At 42.5% G+C, this 22,432-nt stretch overlaps 1 protein-coding gene across 2 annotated transcripts in view; it reads right to left on the reverse strand.

Moving 5' to 3' along the window:
* The window catches only part of TXN2 (thioredoxin 2), a 408,927-nt gene that overhangs the window by 205,071 nt on the left and 181,424 nt on the right, over positions 1 to 22,432 (reverse strand). For both annotated transcript variants that reach the window (XM_044075328.1, XM_044075329.1), the window contains exon 3: positions 19,360 to 19,483. In XM_044075328.1, coding sequence (XP_043931263.1) covers positions 19,360 to 19,483 — 124 coding nt within the window. The remainder of the gene's footprint in view (positions 1 to 19,359; positions 19,484 to 22,432) is intronic.

Below are 22,432 nucleotides of genomic sequence, written 5' to 3' on the forward strand. Positions count from 1 at the left end.
CTGACCCCACTTTAGAAAGATCTGTTTTGCTGCTGAAGGATTCAGAGACCACTCGTAAGGCATCAGGATAGACCTGTTGAGCCTGTCCAGTAGAATGTTGGACCTCCCCGGAATGTGCGTTGCTACCAGAAAGTAGCCAGGTGAGATCACCCACTCCCACACTCTCATGACCTTCATGACACAGGGGGTAAGACCTGGTTCCCCCTGTTTGATGTACCAGATAAACGACATGTTGTCCATCTGGATGGCAATCCTCCCAAGAGGAAGATGGGCATTGAGAGCTTGCAACGCTAGCAGCACCGCCCTCATCTCCAGGACACTGATATACAACCAAGTCTTGTGGGGAGACCACGTGCCTTGGACTGTCCTTCCTAAACAATGTCTCCCCACCCGAGTAGGGAGGCATGGGCAGACTAAAGGACCGACCCTGAAGAAGATCTGGGGAATAAGTCCACCATAGAAGAGAATCCTTGCACGCTTGAGATACGCAAATCAGATGAGACAATGGGAGATCTAGTAATGACCACTGAACCACCAGAACACATTTCAATAACCTCATATGCAATCGAGCAGTAGGCATGAGGGTGATAGTGGCACCATAGACCCCAGCGCCCATAAGACCAATTCTGCTGTCGGCAACTGGGCTTGAAGGATACACATGACATGATGTCTCAAGGACTGAATTCTGTCTGAGGTTAGGAAAATCTTGGCCTGATTTGTGTCCAACCGAGCTCCATTGAAATCCAGAACTTGAACTGAAGCCAGTAGGGACTTGTTGAGATTGATGGTTATCCCCAACTGATGAGGTATTTGAAGAAGAGAATCCCTTGCTTAGCAGAGTAGATGCCTGGAAGGGGCAGAAAGGAGCCAATCGTCCAGGTAAGGGAAGACCTGGAAGCCCTGCAGACGCAGGTAAGCCGCTACCACTGCCATCTTTTTGGTGAACAACCTGGGGGCTTTGGTGAGACCAAAGGGGAGGGCTCTGAACTGATAATGACTGGCTCCCAGCCGGAAGCGGAGGAACCTCCAAGAGCGACTGTCCATCTTGACATGGTAGTGCGTGTCCTGGAGGTCCACCAAGCACATCCAGTCATTCTCCTGTAGGAAGAGCAATATAGAATGAAGGTGACCATCCAGAATTTTCTCTTGGCAACTGACAGATTTAAGGTGGAAAGATCCAGTATGGGTCTAAGTCCCCCATTTTTTTTTTTGGTAGTAAGAAGAATCTGGAATAGATGCCTAATCGGGACTGGCCTAGGGGGATGGGCTGGATAACTCGCTTTTCTAGCATCTTTGCAATTTCCAATGCTGCCTCCTCTCTTTTCATGGGTAGAATGTCCAACAGTGTTTGGGCATGAGTGCTGGATGAAGGAAGGGAATTGAATAGCCTGTGAATATGATCTGCAGCACCCAATGATCATCTGTGATTGACTCACAGGCTGTTGGTTGTAGCAAGAGGCATCTCCTGACTGTCTCCCGAGCTGAGCAGCCAGGCAACCCTTCAGGGCTGCTGAGCGGGTCTGTCAGAGAAAGGCTCTCGAGACCCCCGATTTCTCGAACCCCCTCTGCCTCAGGGGCAATGTCTATCAAATCCCCCTCTGCCTCTAGGGGAAGGCGAGTCCCAAGAGCCCTAGGAGTACATCTGAGACTTTCGGAACCACATCTTCTTTGCCTTCTGCTGTGTCCTTGAAAAGGTTCATGGGGGGGAAGAAGTGGATCCTGACAGCAGACAGCGTCTTCCCGTCCTCCTCACTCTGGACAAGAGTGTCGCATACCGACTTTACAAAGATGGTGGAACCGTCATATGGGGCATTAGTAAAAGACGCTTTAAAGGGTTTCGAGAAGGCACAGAGCTGGAGCCAGGAGTGATGCTGATGGCAATGCCTGTCCTGGCAGTTCTAGTGGCGCCCTCAGTAGCATGAGAGAGAAGTCACATAGAGGTGTGTTAGCAATCGATGTGAGGGTGGCCATACAAGACGAGAAAACCTTCTTGTCCTTTGCCATCATGGACCCTGGGGTAGACACAGCGATCTCCTTGACTGGGTCTTGCTGGAGTCTAATTACATGTGCCATATAGTTTAGTGCATGGACAGAAAAGTGGCTGAAGCATACATCTGCTTCCCAAAGCAATCTACTGTCCTGGACTCTCGGTCTGGTGGATGGACCATGGAGCTCTCCTGCATGAGCTCCTTCTTAGAGGCCACTGCCACTACCATGGCATCTATGGGGGATCCCTTGGTCAACTAGGTCCTATCTGAGGGAGCTCTCAATACCTTGTCAGGGCGTTTGGGGATAGGCTCCACCGTGTCCTGTTCCTTCCATGCCCGAGATGGAATTAGATGCACTAGTGGATCTGCGGGAGGAGACACCCAGAATGTAGAGGGTCCTGTGCCAAATGGACGAATCTGTGTTCCTGGAGGCAAGTTGGGTTTCTGGGCAGACCACCCCCCTCGCTGATGAACGACTCGGGGGAGGGGTGACTGGAGGAACCCACCCCTTCCTCCAAATTAGTGTCCTCCACAAGGGACTGGTGGGGAGTCAATATGTCTCCTTTTGCACATATGTTTTCAAGGCACCTCCTCAGGGGCAGTTTCTGGGGAGGACTCGAAAACGTCTGAATGCTCCCATGTGGGAGCCCCCTGGGGCGGAGAGGCTGCAGGCTGTCCCTGATGTAGCAGGATGGTGGAATCCATACCAGAAACAGAGGGAGCCAGGGCAGACTCCAAGATGAGATCGTCAAGGGTCTCAAAGGGATTGAGAGGACCCTCTCCACCACATCAAAAATCAGGAGGACAGTGAACCATCTGAGAGGGGGGCTACAGATGGGTCCTTCACCATCTGGATCAATGGGGTAGTCAGAGCCAAACCTCTAGGTGCCAAGACTCTGACTGGAAGGCTCTGCTCTGAAAAACTTGGAGCCGACACTCTCCCCTCAGATCCGGCGCAGAGGCTACAGCTCCAAGAGCTAGACAGATCCAAGCTTGTCGATTCCGACCTACTCAAGGTAATGGCTGGCATCGAGGTACAAGGCACCATCGGTGCTGACCCCACAACACAGAGTCCTCAGATCCAAACCCCACCCCCCAGTAAAGAAACCACCATAAAAAACTTCTCCAAAGCCAACATCATGCTACTGAAGTCAGAAGTGATAAACTTCATGACACCCATGCAGACGGGAACTGAAAGTTCAACTGCTGAATCCAACACTAAGGCACTGTACGAGCACATCCACTCATGCATGAATCATGCCATCCCAAATAGAACCAAAATGCTCTCATCCAAAAAAAGGAAGCCAATCTGGTGGTCCCCTGCCATAAACAAACTTTACAACAAAAGGAAGAAACTTTTGCAGAAAAGAGGAAAATCCCAGGATGCAAAAAACTCCCTTACTAGCCTCAGTAAGAAACTGAGATGCCTCATAAAATCCTCGAAAGCTAGTTACGAAAATAAAATTGCCAAAGATTCCAAAGACAACCACAAAGCATTCTATAACTATGTCAAGAATCTAAATGGCAATGCTCAGACCTGCTCTGAGCTAAAACAGAATGGCATTAAATATACTAATCCGAAGGATATTGCCAATATCCTGGCAGATCGATTCAGTGCCAACTTCACCCCCCTCTCACCCCTAAATGGCCCATCTCAATACCGGAAGATTGCCAAATTCCAGTAATAACGGCCACACAGGTACAAAACGCACTCTCTAAAGCCAAGAATACAGCATCCATGGGACCAGATGACATCCCGGGCTGTGTACTACATGAACTACAATATGAACTGGCACCTCACCTAAGTGTCATGTTTAATCATAGCCTCACCTCAGGTTTCGTGCCCACTGAGTGGCACAGAGCTACAGTTATCCCAATCCACAAGGGGGGATCCAACTTGGATCCCAGAAACTACCGTCCCATCAGTCTGACAAGCCTCATCTGCAAGGCCATGGACGTATTGTCATGGAACTTATAAACAAAGACATTGGCAACCTTCAAACACTGGACCCCACCCAGTTTGGGTTTGTGAAGGGCCGATCTTGTCTCCTGAACCTGATTGACTTCTTTGAATCAGTCTCCAGAGTCATGGACAAGGGTAAGGTGGTCCACACAGCCTATCTAGACCTTGCCAAGGCTTTTGACACCATCCCCCACTCTGGAATCATAGATAAACTTACTAAGTTGGGCATTAATCCCTATGTCACCCAATGGGTTGCTAAATGGCTTACTGATAGAACCCACACTGTAAAAGTAGCCGACTCCAAATCCAGCTCCAGACAAGTGACAAGTGGAGTACCTCAGGGTTCAGTCCTGGGAGCGCTCTTGTTTGGCATCTACTTCTCTGAAGTAGAGGTCAACACTAAGGGACTCTGGCTAACAAAGTTTGCAGATGACTGCAAACTGGGAGCCATTATTGAATACACAAATGATGTGGATACTCTACAAAAGGGCCTTACAGAAACAGATGCTTGGTGCCAGAGCCATGGGCTCAAGCTCAATGCCAAGAAATGTATTGTTGTCCCCTTTGGGAAAAACATGTATCCATGAATTACCATATAGGTGGAAGTACACTAAACACAGAAAGTGTGATAAGAGACTTAGGGACACAGGTGGACAGTGGTCTCACCTTCGATAACCACATCGCCACAACAGTCAGGAAATCCTTCTATGTGGCACACCTCATCACGAAGGGCTTTTCATCCAGAAAAAAGGAGGTCATTGTCCCACTGTACTCATCCCTCATTAGACCCATTATAGAATACAACGCCCCATTTGGTATGTACCTCTCAAAACATCTGCAACAACTGGAAAGGCCTCAGAAATATCTCACTAAAAGAATCACAGGCCTAAAGCAGATGCCCTATGCTGACAGCCTTAAAAAACTCCAGCTATACTCTGTCGCATATCGTCTACTCAGAGGCGATCTCTGCTTAACATACAAGGCCATGTCAAACCCAGAGCTGTTGGACATGCTACACTTAAAGAAATCCCAATCCCTCAGAGCTACACGCTCCAGGGATCTAAACCTTGTCATCACAATAAACAAAACATGCTGGAGGGATAGGTTCCTGACCCAGAGACTCCCCAGATTCTGGAATAGATTGCCAATACATGTCAAGCAGAGTGCCTCTTTGGACCTCTTCAAGAGGAAACTTGACGATTGGATGGGAGAAAGGAAATTCACCCCAGGGATCAAGTCAGTCGCCCTGCTAGACAGGGGTCCAGGAAAGTAAATAATGTGGGAAGAAATAGCCAGGGAATTGTTATGGCTAGGCTTGTATATGCCCTAGGGCTGATAGCCTAGTACCAACCTATGAACCTATGAACCTATGAAACCAGGGTCTGATTGGAGGAGGAGTAATTGTTAGGAATGTGGACTACAAGCCCCCCACTCCAGAGGGAGAAGGGACAGGCAAGACTCCCATCTGTAACTGAGTGCAGATAAATTTCCACATCATCCTGTCCACCTTCGCTTTGGAAAGGCTGCTGGTGGATCAAGAGGAAGAGGCCACCTACACCGGCCTAGAGGGTCGGTGAGGTGAAGCCCGATCCAGTGAACGGAGCCAAAACTCCTCCAGCTCTGGGAGAAATGAGGGGAACAGAGCTGGGGAGACTCCGATCGCTGAGTCTAGCAGACTTTGGTCGATGGACCAGTGAAGGGACAGCGACCCAGGGATCGCTTCCTTGGCTTGTCCTGGTGTTTATGCTTGTCCCGGTCCCCAGACCTCTTGGCAGGAGGTTGAGTCCCAGAGGCCAAGGTGGAGATACAAGAAGCAGAAGTAGTAGTCAGATTGAGGAGGCCTAGGCCCTAGCAGTAAAAGGGGGGAAGAAGGGCTTTTAAAATTAGCTTGTTCCTCCTGTCCATCGATGCACAGGGAAAGAAGCCCGCGCAGGTGGAACAGGAGGACTCTAGATGGCCAACCCCTAAATATACCATGCACAGAGTGTGGCTATCAGCTGAGGAGAGCTTATCGCCACACTCCGTGTGAATATGAAAGCCTGGTTAGGGTTCTCGGACATAATTCCAGCAGAGAAGCCCAATCAGAACACGGTCTCACAGACAGACACACGCTCCAGACAGAAGTTGTTTTTGTTTTGTTTTTTTACTGACGCAAACAGCGCAAGGGGAGGTAGAAAGAATAGCAATAGAAAAAAAATAGGTAAGAAGAAAGTACAGAAACACAAAGACCTCAGTCACTTAGCAAAATAGATGCTCAGAGCAGTGGATCACGATGCGTATGCTAGCACTGCAAACAAGATCTAAAGGGAGGAGGAAGGCAGGGGCATTATGGGTGGCGGTGGAGCTTGGATCAGACACTGGAAATGCGGCCAAGTTGAATCCGGTCGGATCAGAGTACCCATAGGTTGAAAGACAAATGAAGACAACGACTTCAGATCAAATGCTATAGCTGTAAACTATACTCCCACATGTGAATTGGTTCAGCAATACACACATTTATGGGGACATGATAAAATTAAGTACTTGGGGTTAAAAAGGATTCGGTTATGGCAGTGAAGCATATGTGGGAAGAGTAAATAAAGGATAATACTAAAGGATAATATAAAAACTGAGAAACTGGAAGCTCATTTTATATGGATAGCAAGATGCAGGCTGTGAAATGTTTTTAGTCCCTTTAGTTTTATATATAGGTGAGGCATATTTTGTGTACAGTTAAGAGTTAAAAAAAAATTTCATCTGGGAGGGGAAGAGGGCAAGGGTCAAGTGGTATAAACTGATCCTCCAAATACAATATGGTGGTTAGGATTACCTGATTAGAAGGGATATTTTAGAGCTACACAGTTAAGGCTGACATACATAACACAAGCAGAAAGCTGATGAAACAGATGGGAAATTCAAAAAAAAGGAGAAAGCCGGATTCTGAATGCAGATCCTTAAGGAGAATAACAAGAGCCATACACAATATTATACTCAAAGTAGCAGAAAGATTTCTAAGGACAAATGCCAACATTGGAATGCAGAAAGGAAATTCTGTTGACAGGGGTTACCATAATTAGGGGTACAAAAAATAAGAGAGGGCTGGAATTACTAGAAAAAATGGTAAAGGAACCAAAGTACTGTGAGCAAATAACCAGAAAGAGAAAGGTACAGAATGGAAACAGGCTAAGAAGACATTTGGACTGCAGGCTAGAGACTGCCTTCCCTGTCAGGGATTGATAGAGTATAGGCAAACAGAATGTGATTGGGGAATTCTGAATGAAAAACCTGCTCTGTTACAGTTTTTAGTTGAATCTAGAACAGGCTGTTAAAAATGGCTAATTAGCACAGCATAAAAAATACTGCAGGACTCAATCAACTTAGAAGAGACTGGGAAGACAGACTGAATAAGCAATTCACAAGAAAACAATGTCAGGACATAGGTATCCCAAATATGCAACAAAATCTAAGAGACGTATGATTTTTGCTTGGAAGTGCTTGCATTGATATGTTTATACCCCAAGCAGAAGGCAAATGTTGGAGGTGTGATAGGGAAGAAAGAGGCAACTGGGACCATATGTTTTGTGAGTGTAATGAGTTGGTACTTTTAAAAAATTCCCTAGAGAATACTCAGTCAGAAATATTGGAAGAGCAAATGGGTGCAACTAAGGAAAAGATTTTTTTGAGCTGGGATACAGGATCTGAATTGCCTAGACATATTAAGGTCTTGTTAAGTTTAATTCTGGCATCTGGAAATCCAAGTCTAAACCAACTGCATCTGAAGCAGTAAATACAGCAGCAGAGATAAAAGAACGGGAAATGGGGTCTTTAGAAAAGAGTGGAAGTAAACTACGTGGAAAAAAATGGAAATTGTGAGAACAATATATACAGAATAATGTCTTGGAGGATGAGTAAAGTTTAAGGGAAGGCAGGAATTGAGCAATTCATGTAGTGTTGGTTTGATGATAATTGTATAAAGAATGTGCAATGCTTGTAAATGCAAACATTTGAACATATTTTTTATATAAACATACAGTTGCCTATATCTTAAGTGATAATTCAATAAAAAAGTCTTTCGGCTTTTCCCAGTTAGGGGTCGTCACAGCGGAACTCCCGTTCGCTAATGACTGATAGTGAATTTTTACAGTGCCGAGTTGCCAGCGTGACGCTCAACCTTCAAAGAAGGCACGCCCATTCATGCACAAGCACCTACCTGCATGTCTTTAACATCACTCGACTGCAGGGAGGACATGCAGACTCCATGCAGAAGGCACTCCAGTCAAGAATCGATCGGGAAAACCTCTTGCTGTGAGGAGAAAATGCTAACCACTGCACCACCGTGGCATCCTTAAACATGTTAAAAAAAAGTCTGAATGGACAACAATGTGAGAAGCATTTTTTAAATCCAAGGTTATCAAAAAAAAAACTCAAACGAGGAAGAATGGGTGGCAGGTTGTGAAGTGAAAGCCTTCTGAATTTTGGCACTATCACATACAGGAAAGAAGGTCTCTAGGCATTTTCTTTCTTTGCTACTAGAAATATTCTTGAACAAAACCCTCTTCCCAACTGGGGAGGAGGAACTATTTAAATTACCCCCTGTGAAAGCATGTGTTGTAGGACAGGAGAAAAAGAGGTTTGGTCTGGTGGATGTGGAATAATCCCCCGGAAAGGAAGGATTTCTTTCCACTGCTATCTGTAACCCTACTGAATCAGTCTGAGAACACACTGGTCAAACCAATCAGGAGGGAAATGGAGATTCAGACTCCTGAAAGGGACAAGGCCCCTTGTATACTCATTCTGACTTACTTGATGTTCCTTTGTTCCGGGGGGGGGGTATGTCCTGCTTTCATTTTGGAACCTCCTTGCCGTTGTTTTTTAAACGTCTATTTACAAGCACTTCACCGAGACTGCTTATTTGCTTCTTGGGAAAAGTAGATGAGTGAGCATAAGATTCCTTGGAAAATTTATGGAAGGAGAGCTGAAAATCTGAGGCAGTCCCTGTATCAGCTTACTCCTCTCATCAGGTTGTTGACCTCTACAACAGAGGGCCCAAAAAGTAAATCTCTATCCAAAGGAGAATTTAAAATCTCATTTTTACATGTTCAAGGGGGTTCTGAGAATGTAGACAAGCAAACCTCTTCAACACATTAGATACTACATCAGTGCTGTTGCCACTGGTAAACACACTTTTAAACAATGAGTAGTGACCTGAGAAACTGAAGAAACTAAAGCACACAAAGCAGATTTTTCCCTCACAGGAAGGAAATGCAGATAGCATACTCCTCACACTTTCACAATTAGTCAGAATAAATGTTAACATATCAGACTGACATTTCAAAATTCTGAAAATTAAAGTTACAGAAGCACACACTTTTTTCCTCAAACTTACCAACTGTTTTACCATCATTGTCAAATGGGGAAGGATTACAATTAAAATACTTGGCATGAGCTGGATTAGCTCAAGCTATAGCTGCTGGGTCAAGTCTGGGATGAGTGTATAAAAATTTGAAAGACTGAGGAACTTTGTACATTCTATCTGCTTTCGTATGTAGCAGAAGACTGGCTCTATGAGGGTAACTGCAGTCTGGCTATCAAGGATATTACAGCCTGTAAAAAAAACATCCTCCAATGACAACAGCACTGGGGGATGGAGGGAGATTTTGGGGATTCCAATTGTAATGACTCATGGTATTTTCTGAGGGAGTGTTATCCAATTGAAAATACTGACATGCTCTGGAAGCAGTCTCAGAGAAAGAAAATCCTTGATTGACAGACCTTGGAGTCTAATCAGAAATCCAAGGATAAAAATACTGTATCTTTCCCATCACATTCCTTCCCAGATTCAATTTCTGAATCTCTCAGGAAAAGAATAAATCAATTTTACTTTTACCAGAAGCTACCTGATAAGAAGAATCAATAGCCTGAACAAGATTGTGTACCAAACTGAATAAATTATTCCCATCCAGGGAAACTAGCACATGAGAAGATAAACATTTTTCTGTTTCTTTTTCACAGGAAAGTTGGGACAAACAGGACTGTTAATGGCAATAGCTTCCTAAGGGATGGGAACAACATTCTGGCTAAGCAAGAGCAAAGAGTGACAAAAGTGGATCTCCCTTGCCCACGAAGGGGACACAAACAGCCACAGAGGGCACAGCTTACCTCCAAGTCCACAGTGGCTGTATGGATACCCAGCAATGGAACAGAATAAGTTGACCGCTGATCCATGAAAGCCCACAGAGGATTCTTTTCGACAGCAAGAAATCTCTGGAGGGGCTGGCACCCAAACCAGTCTTTATAGTCAGCTCAGCTTGAGCTGACTTAATAGTTTGGGTTTGTCGAAGGTGCCCTGAAGCTTTGGAAGTTTGTCAGGTGTTCTCCACCATGCAGGATATAACCTGGTACTAACCAACATGAGTAGTCACTGTAGCACCCCTACAGTGTCATCCTCCTTGGTAAGATCTGAACATAAAGTGCACCCCCCCCCCTTGTCAGGGTCAAACAAAAAAAAAAAAAACGTTTCCAAAGCTGACTACAATCTCTTGAGAGCAGGTATAAGCAGCTTCTCAGCCACCTTCCCTTCAGCTGGAACTAGCACTAATGTCCAAGCCTACACCAAAAAAACTATATGAGCACCTACATAGCTTTATGGACTTACATTATATATTATAGGGCCAAATAATCTTCCTTAAGGAAGAGTAATCCTGCCTGGTGGATAGCAGCAATAAACAAACTCTATAATAAAAGGAAAACAATTGCTGTCCAGGACCAAGAAGGAGCAGGTGCCAAGTTGGAAGCAATCTCGCCTTGTCTGAAGAAGCAAATAAGGTCACTAGTAAAAAGGTTAGCTTTGAGTCCAAGTTGGCCACATCCACTAAGGATAATCACAAGGCCTTTTCACATACTTCCGCAATTTGAAAGGTAACACCCAAATCTGCTCTGAAGTGGTTGTCAATAACACCATATACACAAATGCCATAGATATAGCCAATCTGACAAACAGGTTCAGTGAAAACTTCACCCCCGTTCCCCCCATCAGCACCTGCTCCCCTCCCCTCATCACCACGGAACAGGTGTTTAATGCCCTCTCAAAGGCAAAAAATACAGTCCCCATTGGACCCAACAACATCCCTGGCTGTATCGTACATGAACTCAGGCATGAGCTCTCAGCTCCATTAGGCACCCTATTCAACCAAAGCCTGAGCATCAGCTTTGTCCCACCTGAATGGAGGACAGCCACTGTGATCCCTCTACACAAAGGTGGAGCGTCCATTGACCCAGGCAATTATAGGCCCATCAGCCTAAGTAGCCTGATCTGCAAGGCCATGGAACACATTGTCATGGACCTTATAAACAAGGACATTGGCAACCTCCAAACACTTGACCCCACCCAGTTTGGTTTTGTCAAAGGGAGATCATGTCTGTTAAACTTGGTCAACTTCCTCGAAACAGTCACCAAAGCCATGGACGAGGGGAAGATGGTGCACACCGCCTACCTTGGCCTAACCAAAGCCTTCCACACTATTCCCCACTCAGGCATAATAGATAAACTCTCCCAGCTAGGCATCAACCCGTATGTTACCAGATGGGTAGCTAACTGGCTCAATGATAGAACCCACTTAGTCAAAATAGGGGAAGCCACCTCTAGTAGTAGACCCATATTGAACGGTGTACCCCAAGGATCGGTCTTCGGGCTTCTACTGTTTGGGATATACTTTTCTGAGGTGCAACCCATAACCAGTTGTCTGTGGCTGACCAAGTTTGCAGATGACTGCAAACTGGGCACAGTCTTAAATTTCCTTAGTGATGTGATCATCATCCAAGACGGCCTTACCCAAAATAATGACTGGAGCCAGAAGCATGGCCTCAAACTGAATGCCAAGAAATGCATCATTATCCCCTTTGGGGAAAATGGAGTCCCCACTAATTATCACATTAATAACAACATACTACGCACACAATCAGTCGTAAGGAACTTGGGTGCCAAGGTTGATAGCAATCTGATTTTTGACCACCATGTTACCTCCGTTGTACGGAAAGCTTTCTACATTGCCCACCTCATAAGTAAGGGTATTTCTTCCAGGAACAAGGAGGTCATAACATCCCTGTACTCCTCCCTTACCAGACCCATTATCGAGTACAATGCCCCCTTCGGCATGTACCCTGTCAAGCACATGCAGCAGGTGGAGAGACCACAGAGGTTCCTGACCAGGAAAATCCAGGGTCTCAAACACCTATCCTATACAGATAGGCTAAAAGCCCTGTCCCTCTACTCAGTCTCGTACAGACTTGCTCATGGGTGACCTGTGTCTGGCATACAAGGCCATCTCATACCCAGCCTTGATGGAGTTGCTCCATATCAGTACGTCAAACTCCACTCATGCAACCTACAAAGCAAGGCCTCAACCTGGTCTGTGCCATTAATAAAACTTGTTGGCGGGACAGATTTCTGTCCCAAAGACTCCCCCACCTATGGAATAAACTCCCTCTCCATGTCAAGCAGAGTACTTCTCTAGCCTCTTTAAGAAGAGCCTGGACAACTGGATGGGAAACAGAAAATACACCTCTGAGATCCCACCTGTGTCCCTGCTGGACAGGGGAAACGGGTGCCAACTTTGTGGGAACTTGGGGAAAATTCCTGGCTAGGCTTATAAGGGCATCCGGGCCAATCGCCTAGTATCATCATATGAACCCTATAACCCAGATAGCTTGGGCTGCTGCAGCAGTGATCAATACGAAGAACACATGAAAGATCTAGTATGGTCTCTAAAAGGCCTCATTCTTTGGCACCAGAAAAATTGTGGAATAGATACCTTTGCCATTTGACTTATAGGCACTTGTTCTAGGACCCCTTGAATGAGTAAAGATTGAAGAACCCAAGTAAATATTCTGTTTGGTTTGGAGTATGGGGAGAAATTACCCCCCAAAAGGAGGTTTTAGTATCCAGTAACATCATAAACCTCCTGCACCATATTTAACACCAAAGAGTTTTAGACAATCTTTTGCTCAAGTGGGTGCTGGGAATTGGCTTGTGGGACAGATTTGTAAAGATAATAGCCTGAGGAGAGGGATGGAAGAATGCTGGTCAGTCACTTTTTAATGAAATGACCCCGTTTCTTATTTCCCTTTGGCAATCTCTTTTTTTCACCTCATTTTCCAGAAAAAGTTTTTTTTTTTTTTTTTTGCTTATTTGACTTTTTTTTATGAAAGAGGAAGACCTAAAAGATTAATACTAGGGAACAAGAACAATCCTAAAAACTCCCAGACTCCCTCTTTCATCATATTATTTGAGAACCTGGGTAGCAGACAATCCAAACAATACCTCCTTATCTAAAGCAGAATCTAAGATTTCAGACTCTGCCTCAGCAACATTTGGTTAAGCACCCAAGCATATCTTCTCAACACTGTAGCAGCAACAGTGACCACAGATGCAGTGTTTGCAGAATCTCACACACTTTTCAAAGCATGTTTGGATACCTAGTACAGGGGTGAGATAGTTTGTTCAAAAAAAGCTTTCTTCTATAGGAAGAGAGGTTAGCCAATTCCTTCAGTCTTGTCCATGTGACAAAGCATAAACTTCCACATATATGCTTGATAATTAAGAATTCTGAAGGCTAACATGGAAGAAGAAAACAGTCTCTTACCTAAGCAGTCCATCATCTTGCCTTCTTTATAGGAAAGTTACACATTCTAATTCGTTCCTACATTATAGTAGCTGCCACCCTAATCACCAGAAAAGATCGGTAATTAAGGGGCAACTAGTAAGGGCAGCCCGAATTATCAGCCTGGACGTTGATTTTTTTTAGTGAGTGTGATTTACTAACCAATATTTTCCTACATAGAGGATATCCACTCCAATTATTGAATGATTTGGTAAAAGAAGTTAAAAACAAAAGGTGTAGTGGTTTTTATCAACCCATATTGAGAAAAGTAGCCCATGGTGAGTGTTATACAAACTCTATCGCCACCCCTAATGTAGGTAATAATAGTCAAGGCCTAGCATTGACTACTAATCCTAGATTAATTCTTACCTATTATACTAATAGTTATTTCCTTATAGATATTATTAAGAAAAACTGGGGAATATTCAATAATAATAATACTACTATGGTTAGTAAGGTAGGATGCCATCCTGAAATAACTTTCAGGAGAGGCAGGAATATGAAAACATTACTTGAAGGTACTAATAGCAATTTCACACGAACACCAGGCATGTACAAATGTCAAAATTGCAATTATTGTAAATACATCAATGAGTCCAACAGATTCTTTATTAACAGGAAGTGTTTCGAAATGCGTTGTAGAGCTAATTGTAACACTGGCATGGTAGTCCATTTGGCTCAATGCCAGAAATGTTCAGGATTCTATGTTGGGAAGACTGAACGTAAGTTACGTGAACGCATTTACGAACACCAATATGCAATGAGAAAGAAGAAACAAGAAAATGCATTGGCCAAACACATCATAAATTTCAGCGACCACTCTTTCAAATTTATGGTTATTGACCAAGTATTGGAAAATAAGAGGGGTGCGCCCTCTAAGTTGCTGCTTGAAGAACTTGAACTTAAATGGCAGATTAGATTAAATGCTTATGCGTATCCAGGACTAAATGATAGTTGCTCTATCAGTTGTATATTAAAACTAAAGAGCCTTATAAGATAGGATAGCCGGAAGGGAATAAATTATGTGCGTTTATATTTTATATTTTCATCTTGTATAGCAATATATGATGCCTTAGTCAACTAAAATTATGCACCTTTTGTTATTGGTGATTTATTATTTTTAATGTATATGTGAAATGTATTTTTAGTACTATTTGATTAACTTGTTTTATAATATTATAATACTTAGTTATCTAGAGACTTATTGGTGTATATGAGGTGCACATTAATATGCACATCAATTCGTACACAAATTATTATTTTGAGGCAATTAACTTCTAGGTGTTAGTGTATGTATTACTGTTCTAGTGTATAAACTTAATTAACACAGAAATATTAGTGAAGGGCAGTATTATATGGACAACATGAAGTTTACATTATTGCCATTTTTATGTTATGGACAGTATTATTCTGACTAGTATACTAGCTTTACTTAAACTTATATTTTAGACAATTTGATTTTTTATATTCATACAGTTTTATAATTTTTTATACATGTAAAAATTCTTAATACATATATAAATTCACATTTAACTATTAAATTATTTTATATTCCATTTTGGTACAAATTTAAACTTTATTATAGTATTTATAGATTTGAAATTTAGGTTATATTCATGCATTCTAGATTAACATGAAGCTTAGTGGGGTTTAGCTATAGTGTATGTATGAAATAAGTCTCCTTTAAAGTAATTGAACCTGTTTACTGTGTAAATTGATTAATTGGTGTATCTGGTGATGTATTTTCACTATAAAACCATATCATTATGTTCTATACTTTGTCTGATGAAGTCTGCTTTTCGAGCAGACGAAAAGCGCTTTACGTTAATAAAGTCTTGTATCCTGTGGCGTATTGGTTTCATTTGGCGGAAGCTGACTGCTCCTGTTTCTTTTTTGTTTTTCCTAGTTTGTGTTTAAGATTTCAGTCTCTTACCTAAGCAGTCCATCATCTTGCCTTCTTTGTAGCCAGGTGAAGGGTTTGAGTTTAGGATCAACCTGTTACCATTATGAGAGACCGTGGAAATTGCTGCTGGATCTGATCCAAGGCGAAAAAAATTAGCAGCCTGAGGCACGTTATATAAATTTATCTGCTTTTTAAATGACTGATGGCTGGATATCCAGATGACTACAAGAAGCATCCAACGCACCCTTGAGAGTTGATTGTATAGGATAGATGAGAAAGGGATGACATATCCCCATTTGATACATATCATTGTATCCCATCAGTTCAGGGGAACATCTACTTCTTCCCATAAAAATACCTCAATCATCCTAGCTACGGTCTGATTAAAGGAAATTCCTCCACAGGAAGATAAGAATGAATATTTTCCTCACAATCAGAGAACTGGGCATGGGAATCTATAGGAGTAGCCCAATTTCTGTCAAAGTCAGAATCACTACACCATGTTTCTTCACAAATGAATGTACACTACATTCAAAGTGAGAATCATCACACCATGTTTCCTCAGGAATTACTTTACAGGGAATGCCTGCATGTAATTACTTTTGCATTACAGGATTCATTGCCCGTAATGCCTTTGCCAAAGTAAGAAATTCATCTTTCTTAACCATAATTACTTCTTCAGATGAAAAAAAATGTCAATTTCTTTTTTTTTTTTTTGTTTTTATTAACAGGAATTTTTATGGAAGAAGACTGACTTGAAAGAGGGACTCCTGCCCAGTCTAATGGTTTCTTTCCCTGGTTTCTCAGAGAAGGATTTCCCGGAGCGTCTCCCAGATCTAGAGTAGATGGTTTTCCCATGCCCATATCGGACATTGGAACAGCTAAAGAGGATGTGGTTATCTTCTAGGATGTGATGGCCAAAAGAACAACAGAAGAAGCTGGAGAAGTGAGTGAGTGGTCTGAGGAACAACCAATGACCACTGCAGACTCGCTCAGTGTTGGCTGAGGCATAGACTGAGTTCACAAAAATGGCAAGGACTCCTTTAGAAGTGTTATTTTCTTTCTAGATACAGTGGGAGAACAGCCAGCAGGACTGGAATTGGTATCCATGCTGTAGCTGAGGATGAACAGCCAAAAAAGGGTAAGTGCTGCTGAAATGAGTCTGTTGGAAGGCAATTTGTCACAGGCAGCACACACACACAAACACACACTTTACCCAGTTCCTTCATAAGAAAAAAAAGCACAAATAGTACATTCCCTGTCAGTCCCTCTTTCACACACTGACAGAAAAACAATATGGCAAGTAGGCTGTTACAAAGTGAGCATAAGCACTACACTAATACACACTTGGGGCAGGGAGAAGCTTTGTGAAGCTGACCAGTTCTTGTTTCCTAGGCAGGGAGACTACCTAGTGTATCAGTAAGAATTATTTAACATCTTAACTGGACAATCACCACTTACACCTAACTATGCATGTTGTTCTAAAGTAAAACTGCCACTAAGATGAGACAGCATATTTTGGTATTAAATAAGTTAGGACCTATGGAAGACTAAAACAACTACCTTGTTAGAGCTAGCATTAACATTAAAATGTCATTTATATTTCAGTGTCACAGACTCAGCTCCACTATTTGGCCAAACAATGGAGGTGATAAGACTATGACATTGAAATGTATATGAAACTTGCTAACAAATCTTTCTAGACCTTGTAATATCACTCATATGGGTCAACGGAATCACAAAGCCAGCACTGAGTAATATGACATCTCTTCATTCACAGCACAAGAAGGGAATGAGTTCATGCATCTTCTTCAAGGCTGGGGGGTGTCAATGTATCCAAGAAAGGGTCAGAGAAGTTGTGGTAGCAAGCACTGTCATGTCACTGATAGTACAACATGAAAGCAGTCACCCACCACCATCCTGTCTGCTATGCCACTGATGTAGAACTGCTGCAGTGGCACAAGTCTAGTAGTCCTAAGATACCCCAGCAACACTATCCAGAAAGGCAGTAAGCTTTCTTCGGAAACAGTCATTTCAAGCCTATGCCTTGCAAAAGCAGGTCCTAGTTGAGCAATGTGCAGATGAAAGTGTTCAGTGGGGCCAAGTGTACTGAAATTGCACTATGCCAGGAAAAGAAAAATACTAACTGGGAATCTGTTTGTGCAGCTGTACCATAGGAAAGCACCAACTGCAGTGGTGGTGAGGAGGACTTGTTTTGATGCACTTTTTGTGCCAGTGCTGCGTCTGGAAAGCAAAAGGGGGGTCTACAGTAATACATTTATGTGAAACTGCAAGAGAAATAGGGAAATCTGTCACTATACTGCTGTGCCAAGGAGAAGACTATAAGAATGAGGAGAATCTGTAAGTAACTTATTAATGTGTTGGGGTCAGGAATGCAACTGCATTGCTGGGGATGACATTTGTGTAGAAATGTAAAACACTCCCAACAAAATAGGTCAGCAGACAGAAAGTGATAGGTAACCCAATTGTCGAATTTAGCAGATTTTACTAAAAATTTAAATTTCTTCTCCCAAATACATGAAGTAGAGACTTAATTAGAAAAAAAAACAATTACCATAATTCAACTGCTTAACTGCAAACATTTAAAAGTCAGGTAATCTAAAATGGCTAATCAATACTCTTGTAAAATTCATACTAAGTTAATATATATCCAAAATATTTCTAAACAGCAATTATAAAACAACTGAAATAATATAATTAAAAATATCAACTAACTTTGGAAAATTAAATTTTTTTTTTTTAAACTTGAATGCATACATGGTGTTGGCCAGCATATATAATGTATGAAATGCTTATAGTAAAACAGCATGCAAAAATCAGTGATGCAAACACTGCAATAACAAAAAAAAAATCAGGAAGGAGCTCTGGGAATTTCTCATCTGTTTGAAAAGATCCATTCACATTTAACTCAAATCTTGCTCCCTTCCAAGTAACTTTACATCAATGTAGTGCACAGTCAAGTGAAATACCCATGTGGGGGCAGCGAGAACCCGTCGAGGAGCCGCAGTGTTACAGATCTTTTGTCTCAAAAAGTGCAGCTCTTTTGCTAAGGAGGCCCCTTTAGCGCTAGGAGCGTGTGTTGACATCCAGTTGGGTCAGGCCTAGGCTGCCACAGGGAAGCCCACCTTGCTGGAAAGTGAGACCGAAGCCCTGATGAGGAAACAGATGAAAAAACAGTGGGATGTAGTGCACGGGAACCTACACCAAATATCTGACAGGAAAGTAATCAGGGGTGTCTGACTGAGTCAAATGCTTTTGACAGATCTGATGAGATCACTGCACCTTCCCAAATAATGTCCCTTCTTAAACAGTCTTAAACATTGCAAATACGACAGTATATACGTTGAAGTCTTTACGGAAGCAATACTCAGTCACCAGGGAGGAGGGTGGAGACCAGAAAGGCGCAATGTTACTTATGGACTGTGCACTGGAGGTGGGACAGTGTCCTACCAACCAATGTGCTGAGGATGGATGAGGATAAGAAGACAGGGATATTACTATACTACCAAATGTACTTGGGAGAGGACAAATGTGGGGGAGGGGGCAATTAATCATGCGGAGGCCAAGTGTGCTGCTTTTGTAAAAAGTTCACCTATCAGATTCCACTACTAATTACTCCCACCTAGGCAACATTGCATTTTTACTGACTGCTAGGTAACAATTACCCCTGGGTGGATTAACTGTATGCACATAAATATAAAATCATTTAAAAATGCCAGTGGTGGGTATTTTCATTTCAAACAAGTCTACACTCAGTTCGCCACACATAATGTTACTGTTAGTAATGATCAGCTTATGCCTCCCTCTAAACCACTACTTCTACATAAAAGAAACAAATGGACGTACCTCATATTCAAAAGCAAGGTCTGTAAGATCATCAATGTTAACTTTGGCCATAGTCACCTTTCCGTTCTGCTTAGCTACAGCTTTTTCCAATCTAGGACCAAGTATTTTGCAAGGACCACACCAACTTTAAAATAAACAAGAAGAAAGTTAATGATACATTTTATAACCTGAAAATAAATACAAAGAAATTGAACAATATCACTTAAATGGAACACATGATAGCCGATTTACAAATACAACTATACCAGAAAAATAAGCACAGAAAATAACATGCATATCAACAATACTCTTAACAAAAGATATTTTTTCTATAATCAAGTTACCATACATTCAACATCTGCTAATGCAAACAAAAACACAAATTTTAGATGTTAAGTAAGATATCTTATATGTATTTTAAACATATCTTATGTATTGACAATTTGTAAAAAACGTAAAACTCAGAATTTGTATTTGGTTGAATTCATTCGGTACATATCTTATGTATGCTAAAACAGGAGTACCCAACTGGGAAGTTATGCAAAGTACACACCAGAAGAGTAGATTACAGATTGTTCTAATCCTTGGAAAAGCTGGTTGGACAAAAAGTATACAGCCCATTATTTAGAGAAAAGTACTGCTCCCCACACTAATTTTCACAAACAGAAGTGAGTGATGCTACACAGGTAGTCTCATCAACTGGCTGCCCTGAAATTTCACCTTAGTTAATACAACTAAGTCTTTCTCGTCAAGTTTCAAATGTTTTAATTAATTTATTACCAAACACCACTTCCTTTACTGTTAACTCCCTCTACTTATAAAATTATTACTGACAGTACCAAACAATTCATCTCACCAGAAATCACCATGGCCCATCTCCTACCTTCTCCCCAGTAATGTGAACTAAATCAGCAAACATATATTTTTCCCCCAGTGATGTCTTATTTTTTGGGGGGGGAGGGGGGTTTGCAGTAAAGTTTTCTTCCAACTAATACTCAAGTGCAGTAGTACTAGATTTTCTCCTAACTACCACCCATCAGACAGCACTGATTACAAGTTACACTGCAGTAAAAATGCAGTTACAATACCATTCCATCCTGCACTGTTGAATTGAATAGAAGAGGGAAGACTCTTCTCTCCTGTCTTGCAAAGATGCTAATTTTTACGGTGCCCCAGTCCAGACGAGACTGACCAGACAGAAACCTTAAAGTGAAATGTACAGTTCAGGAAATCCACCAGCAAATTCGCTTCTCCTAGGATGTGACTGATTAAAAGGGTGATACCTCTATGACAAGTGCCACACATCTGTTTTCTGGTGTGTACTTTGCATAACTTCCCAGTACCCGTGAATTATCACATAGGTGGCAGTACACTAAACACCGAAAGTGTAATAAGAGACTTAGGGACACAGGTGGACAGTGGTCTCACCTTCAATAACCACATTGCCACAGCAGTTAGGAAATCCTTCTATGTGGCACACCTCATAACTAAGGGCTTTTCATCCAGAAAAAAGGTCGTCATTGTCCCACTGTACTCATCCCTCATTAGACTCATTATAGAATACATCGCCCCATTTGGTATGTACCTCTCAAGACATCTGCAACAACTGGAAAGGCCGCAGAAATATCTCACTAAAAGAATCACAGGCCTAAAGCAGATGCCCTATGCTGACCGCCTTAAAAAATTCCAGCTATACTCTGTCGCATATTGTCTACTCCGAGGCGATCTCTACATCCGAGTGACGCCTCCAGGTGCATCTGCAGTTACCTCCTACTGCTCCTCTAGGCGTCAAGTATTGCTTGCTCATATTTGCATTAATAATTCCAAAACCATGCCCTGTACAAGGTATCAAAATATTTTATCTTGAAGCATACAAGATGGCAAACACAATTGTATTGATATTTGAACTATGTCGATGAGTATTTGTTAGAATTGTAAGGTGATAACTCTTTTTTAAAAGCTCAAGCCACGCCCACTAGGAGTTAAAGGTGCACAATCAAAAGAGCTGTACTGGAGGGACATACAAGGCCATGTCAAACCCAGTGCTATTGGACATGCTACACTTAAAAAAATCCCAATCCCTCAGAGCCACACGTTCCAGGGATCTAAATCTTGTCATCACAATAAACAAAACATGCTGGAGGGATAGGTTCCTGTCCCAGAGACTTCCCAGACTCTGGAATAGACTGCCCATACATGTCAAGCAGAGCGCCTCTTTGGGCCTCTTCAAAAGGAACCTTGTGGATTGGATGGGAGAAAGGAAATTCACCCCGGGGATCACATCAGTCGCCCTGCTAGACAGGAGTCCAGGGAAGTAAATAGTGTGGGAAGAAATAGCCAGGGAATTGTTATGGCTAGGCTTGTATAGGCCCTAGGGCCGATAGCCTAGTACCAACCTATGAACCTATAAGACTTAAGCACATGCCACAATATCTTATACACCATACTACAGACTAGCTGACTGACTGAAGTAGAACGATCTCTAGTCTCACCTCCACTTTCAAACCTTCAAGTCACAAAGCACTGTGTATTGCTCCAGGACAGTTTGAAGCCTCTCTCCTAGCGATCTAATTCCCCTACACCATACAGGTTTTCCAACCCACTTGCAAAACATTCATCAGAACCAAAGAAGGATTTATTTGTGGGAAGGAAAGCCCTACACTATGACTGGTGAGAAATGTACAACATTTCAGAGCCTGAAAACAGCAGACTGGTAGCAGTAGCAGATTGTTAGGTGACTGGTGACTAAGCAGCCATAAACATCTCACTATCCTATGAGACCCACATTATTAAGCATATTACAGGCACCATAAAGATAATGGCCACCATTAAGCCCAGAAGATACACTAGAGATCAAGCATATACCTCCATGTTCTCACTAAAGTTGCCCAAGTCAAAACCTCCAGTGTCTTTTCTGCAAGCATGAAAATATGACATGGAGGTCTGCCCAGCATTACTCAGTGAAGAGCAATGCTCTCAGTCAAGGTCAAGGCCAAGGCCAGAGAGGACTTCTCATTTGAATACCCACATGACTTGCTTTCCTAAGTGTTCAACCAAAATTGGTTACAGAAAGTCCACTGATAAGAACAGCAGA

The sequence above is a fragment of the Protopterus annectens genome, chromosome 1.part1, assembly GCF_019279795.1.
Source record: "Protopterus annectens isolate FY-2018-M chromosome 1.part1, PAN1.0, whole genome shotgun sequence".
Taxonomy (NCBI): Eukaryota; Metazoa; Chordata; order Ceratodontiformes; family Protopteridae; genus Protopterus; species Protopterus annectens.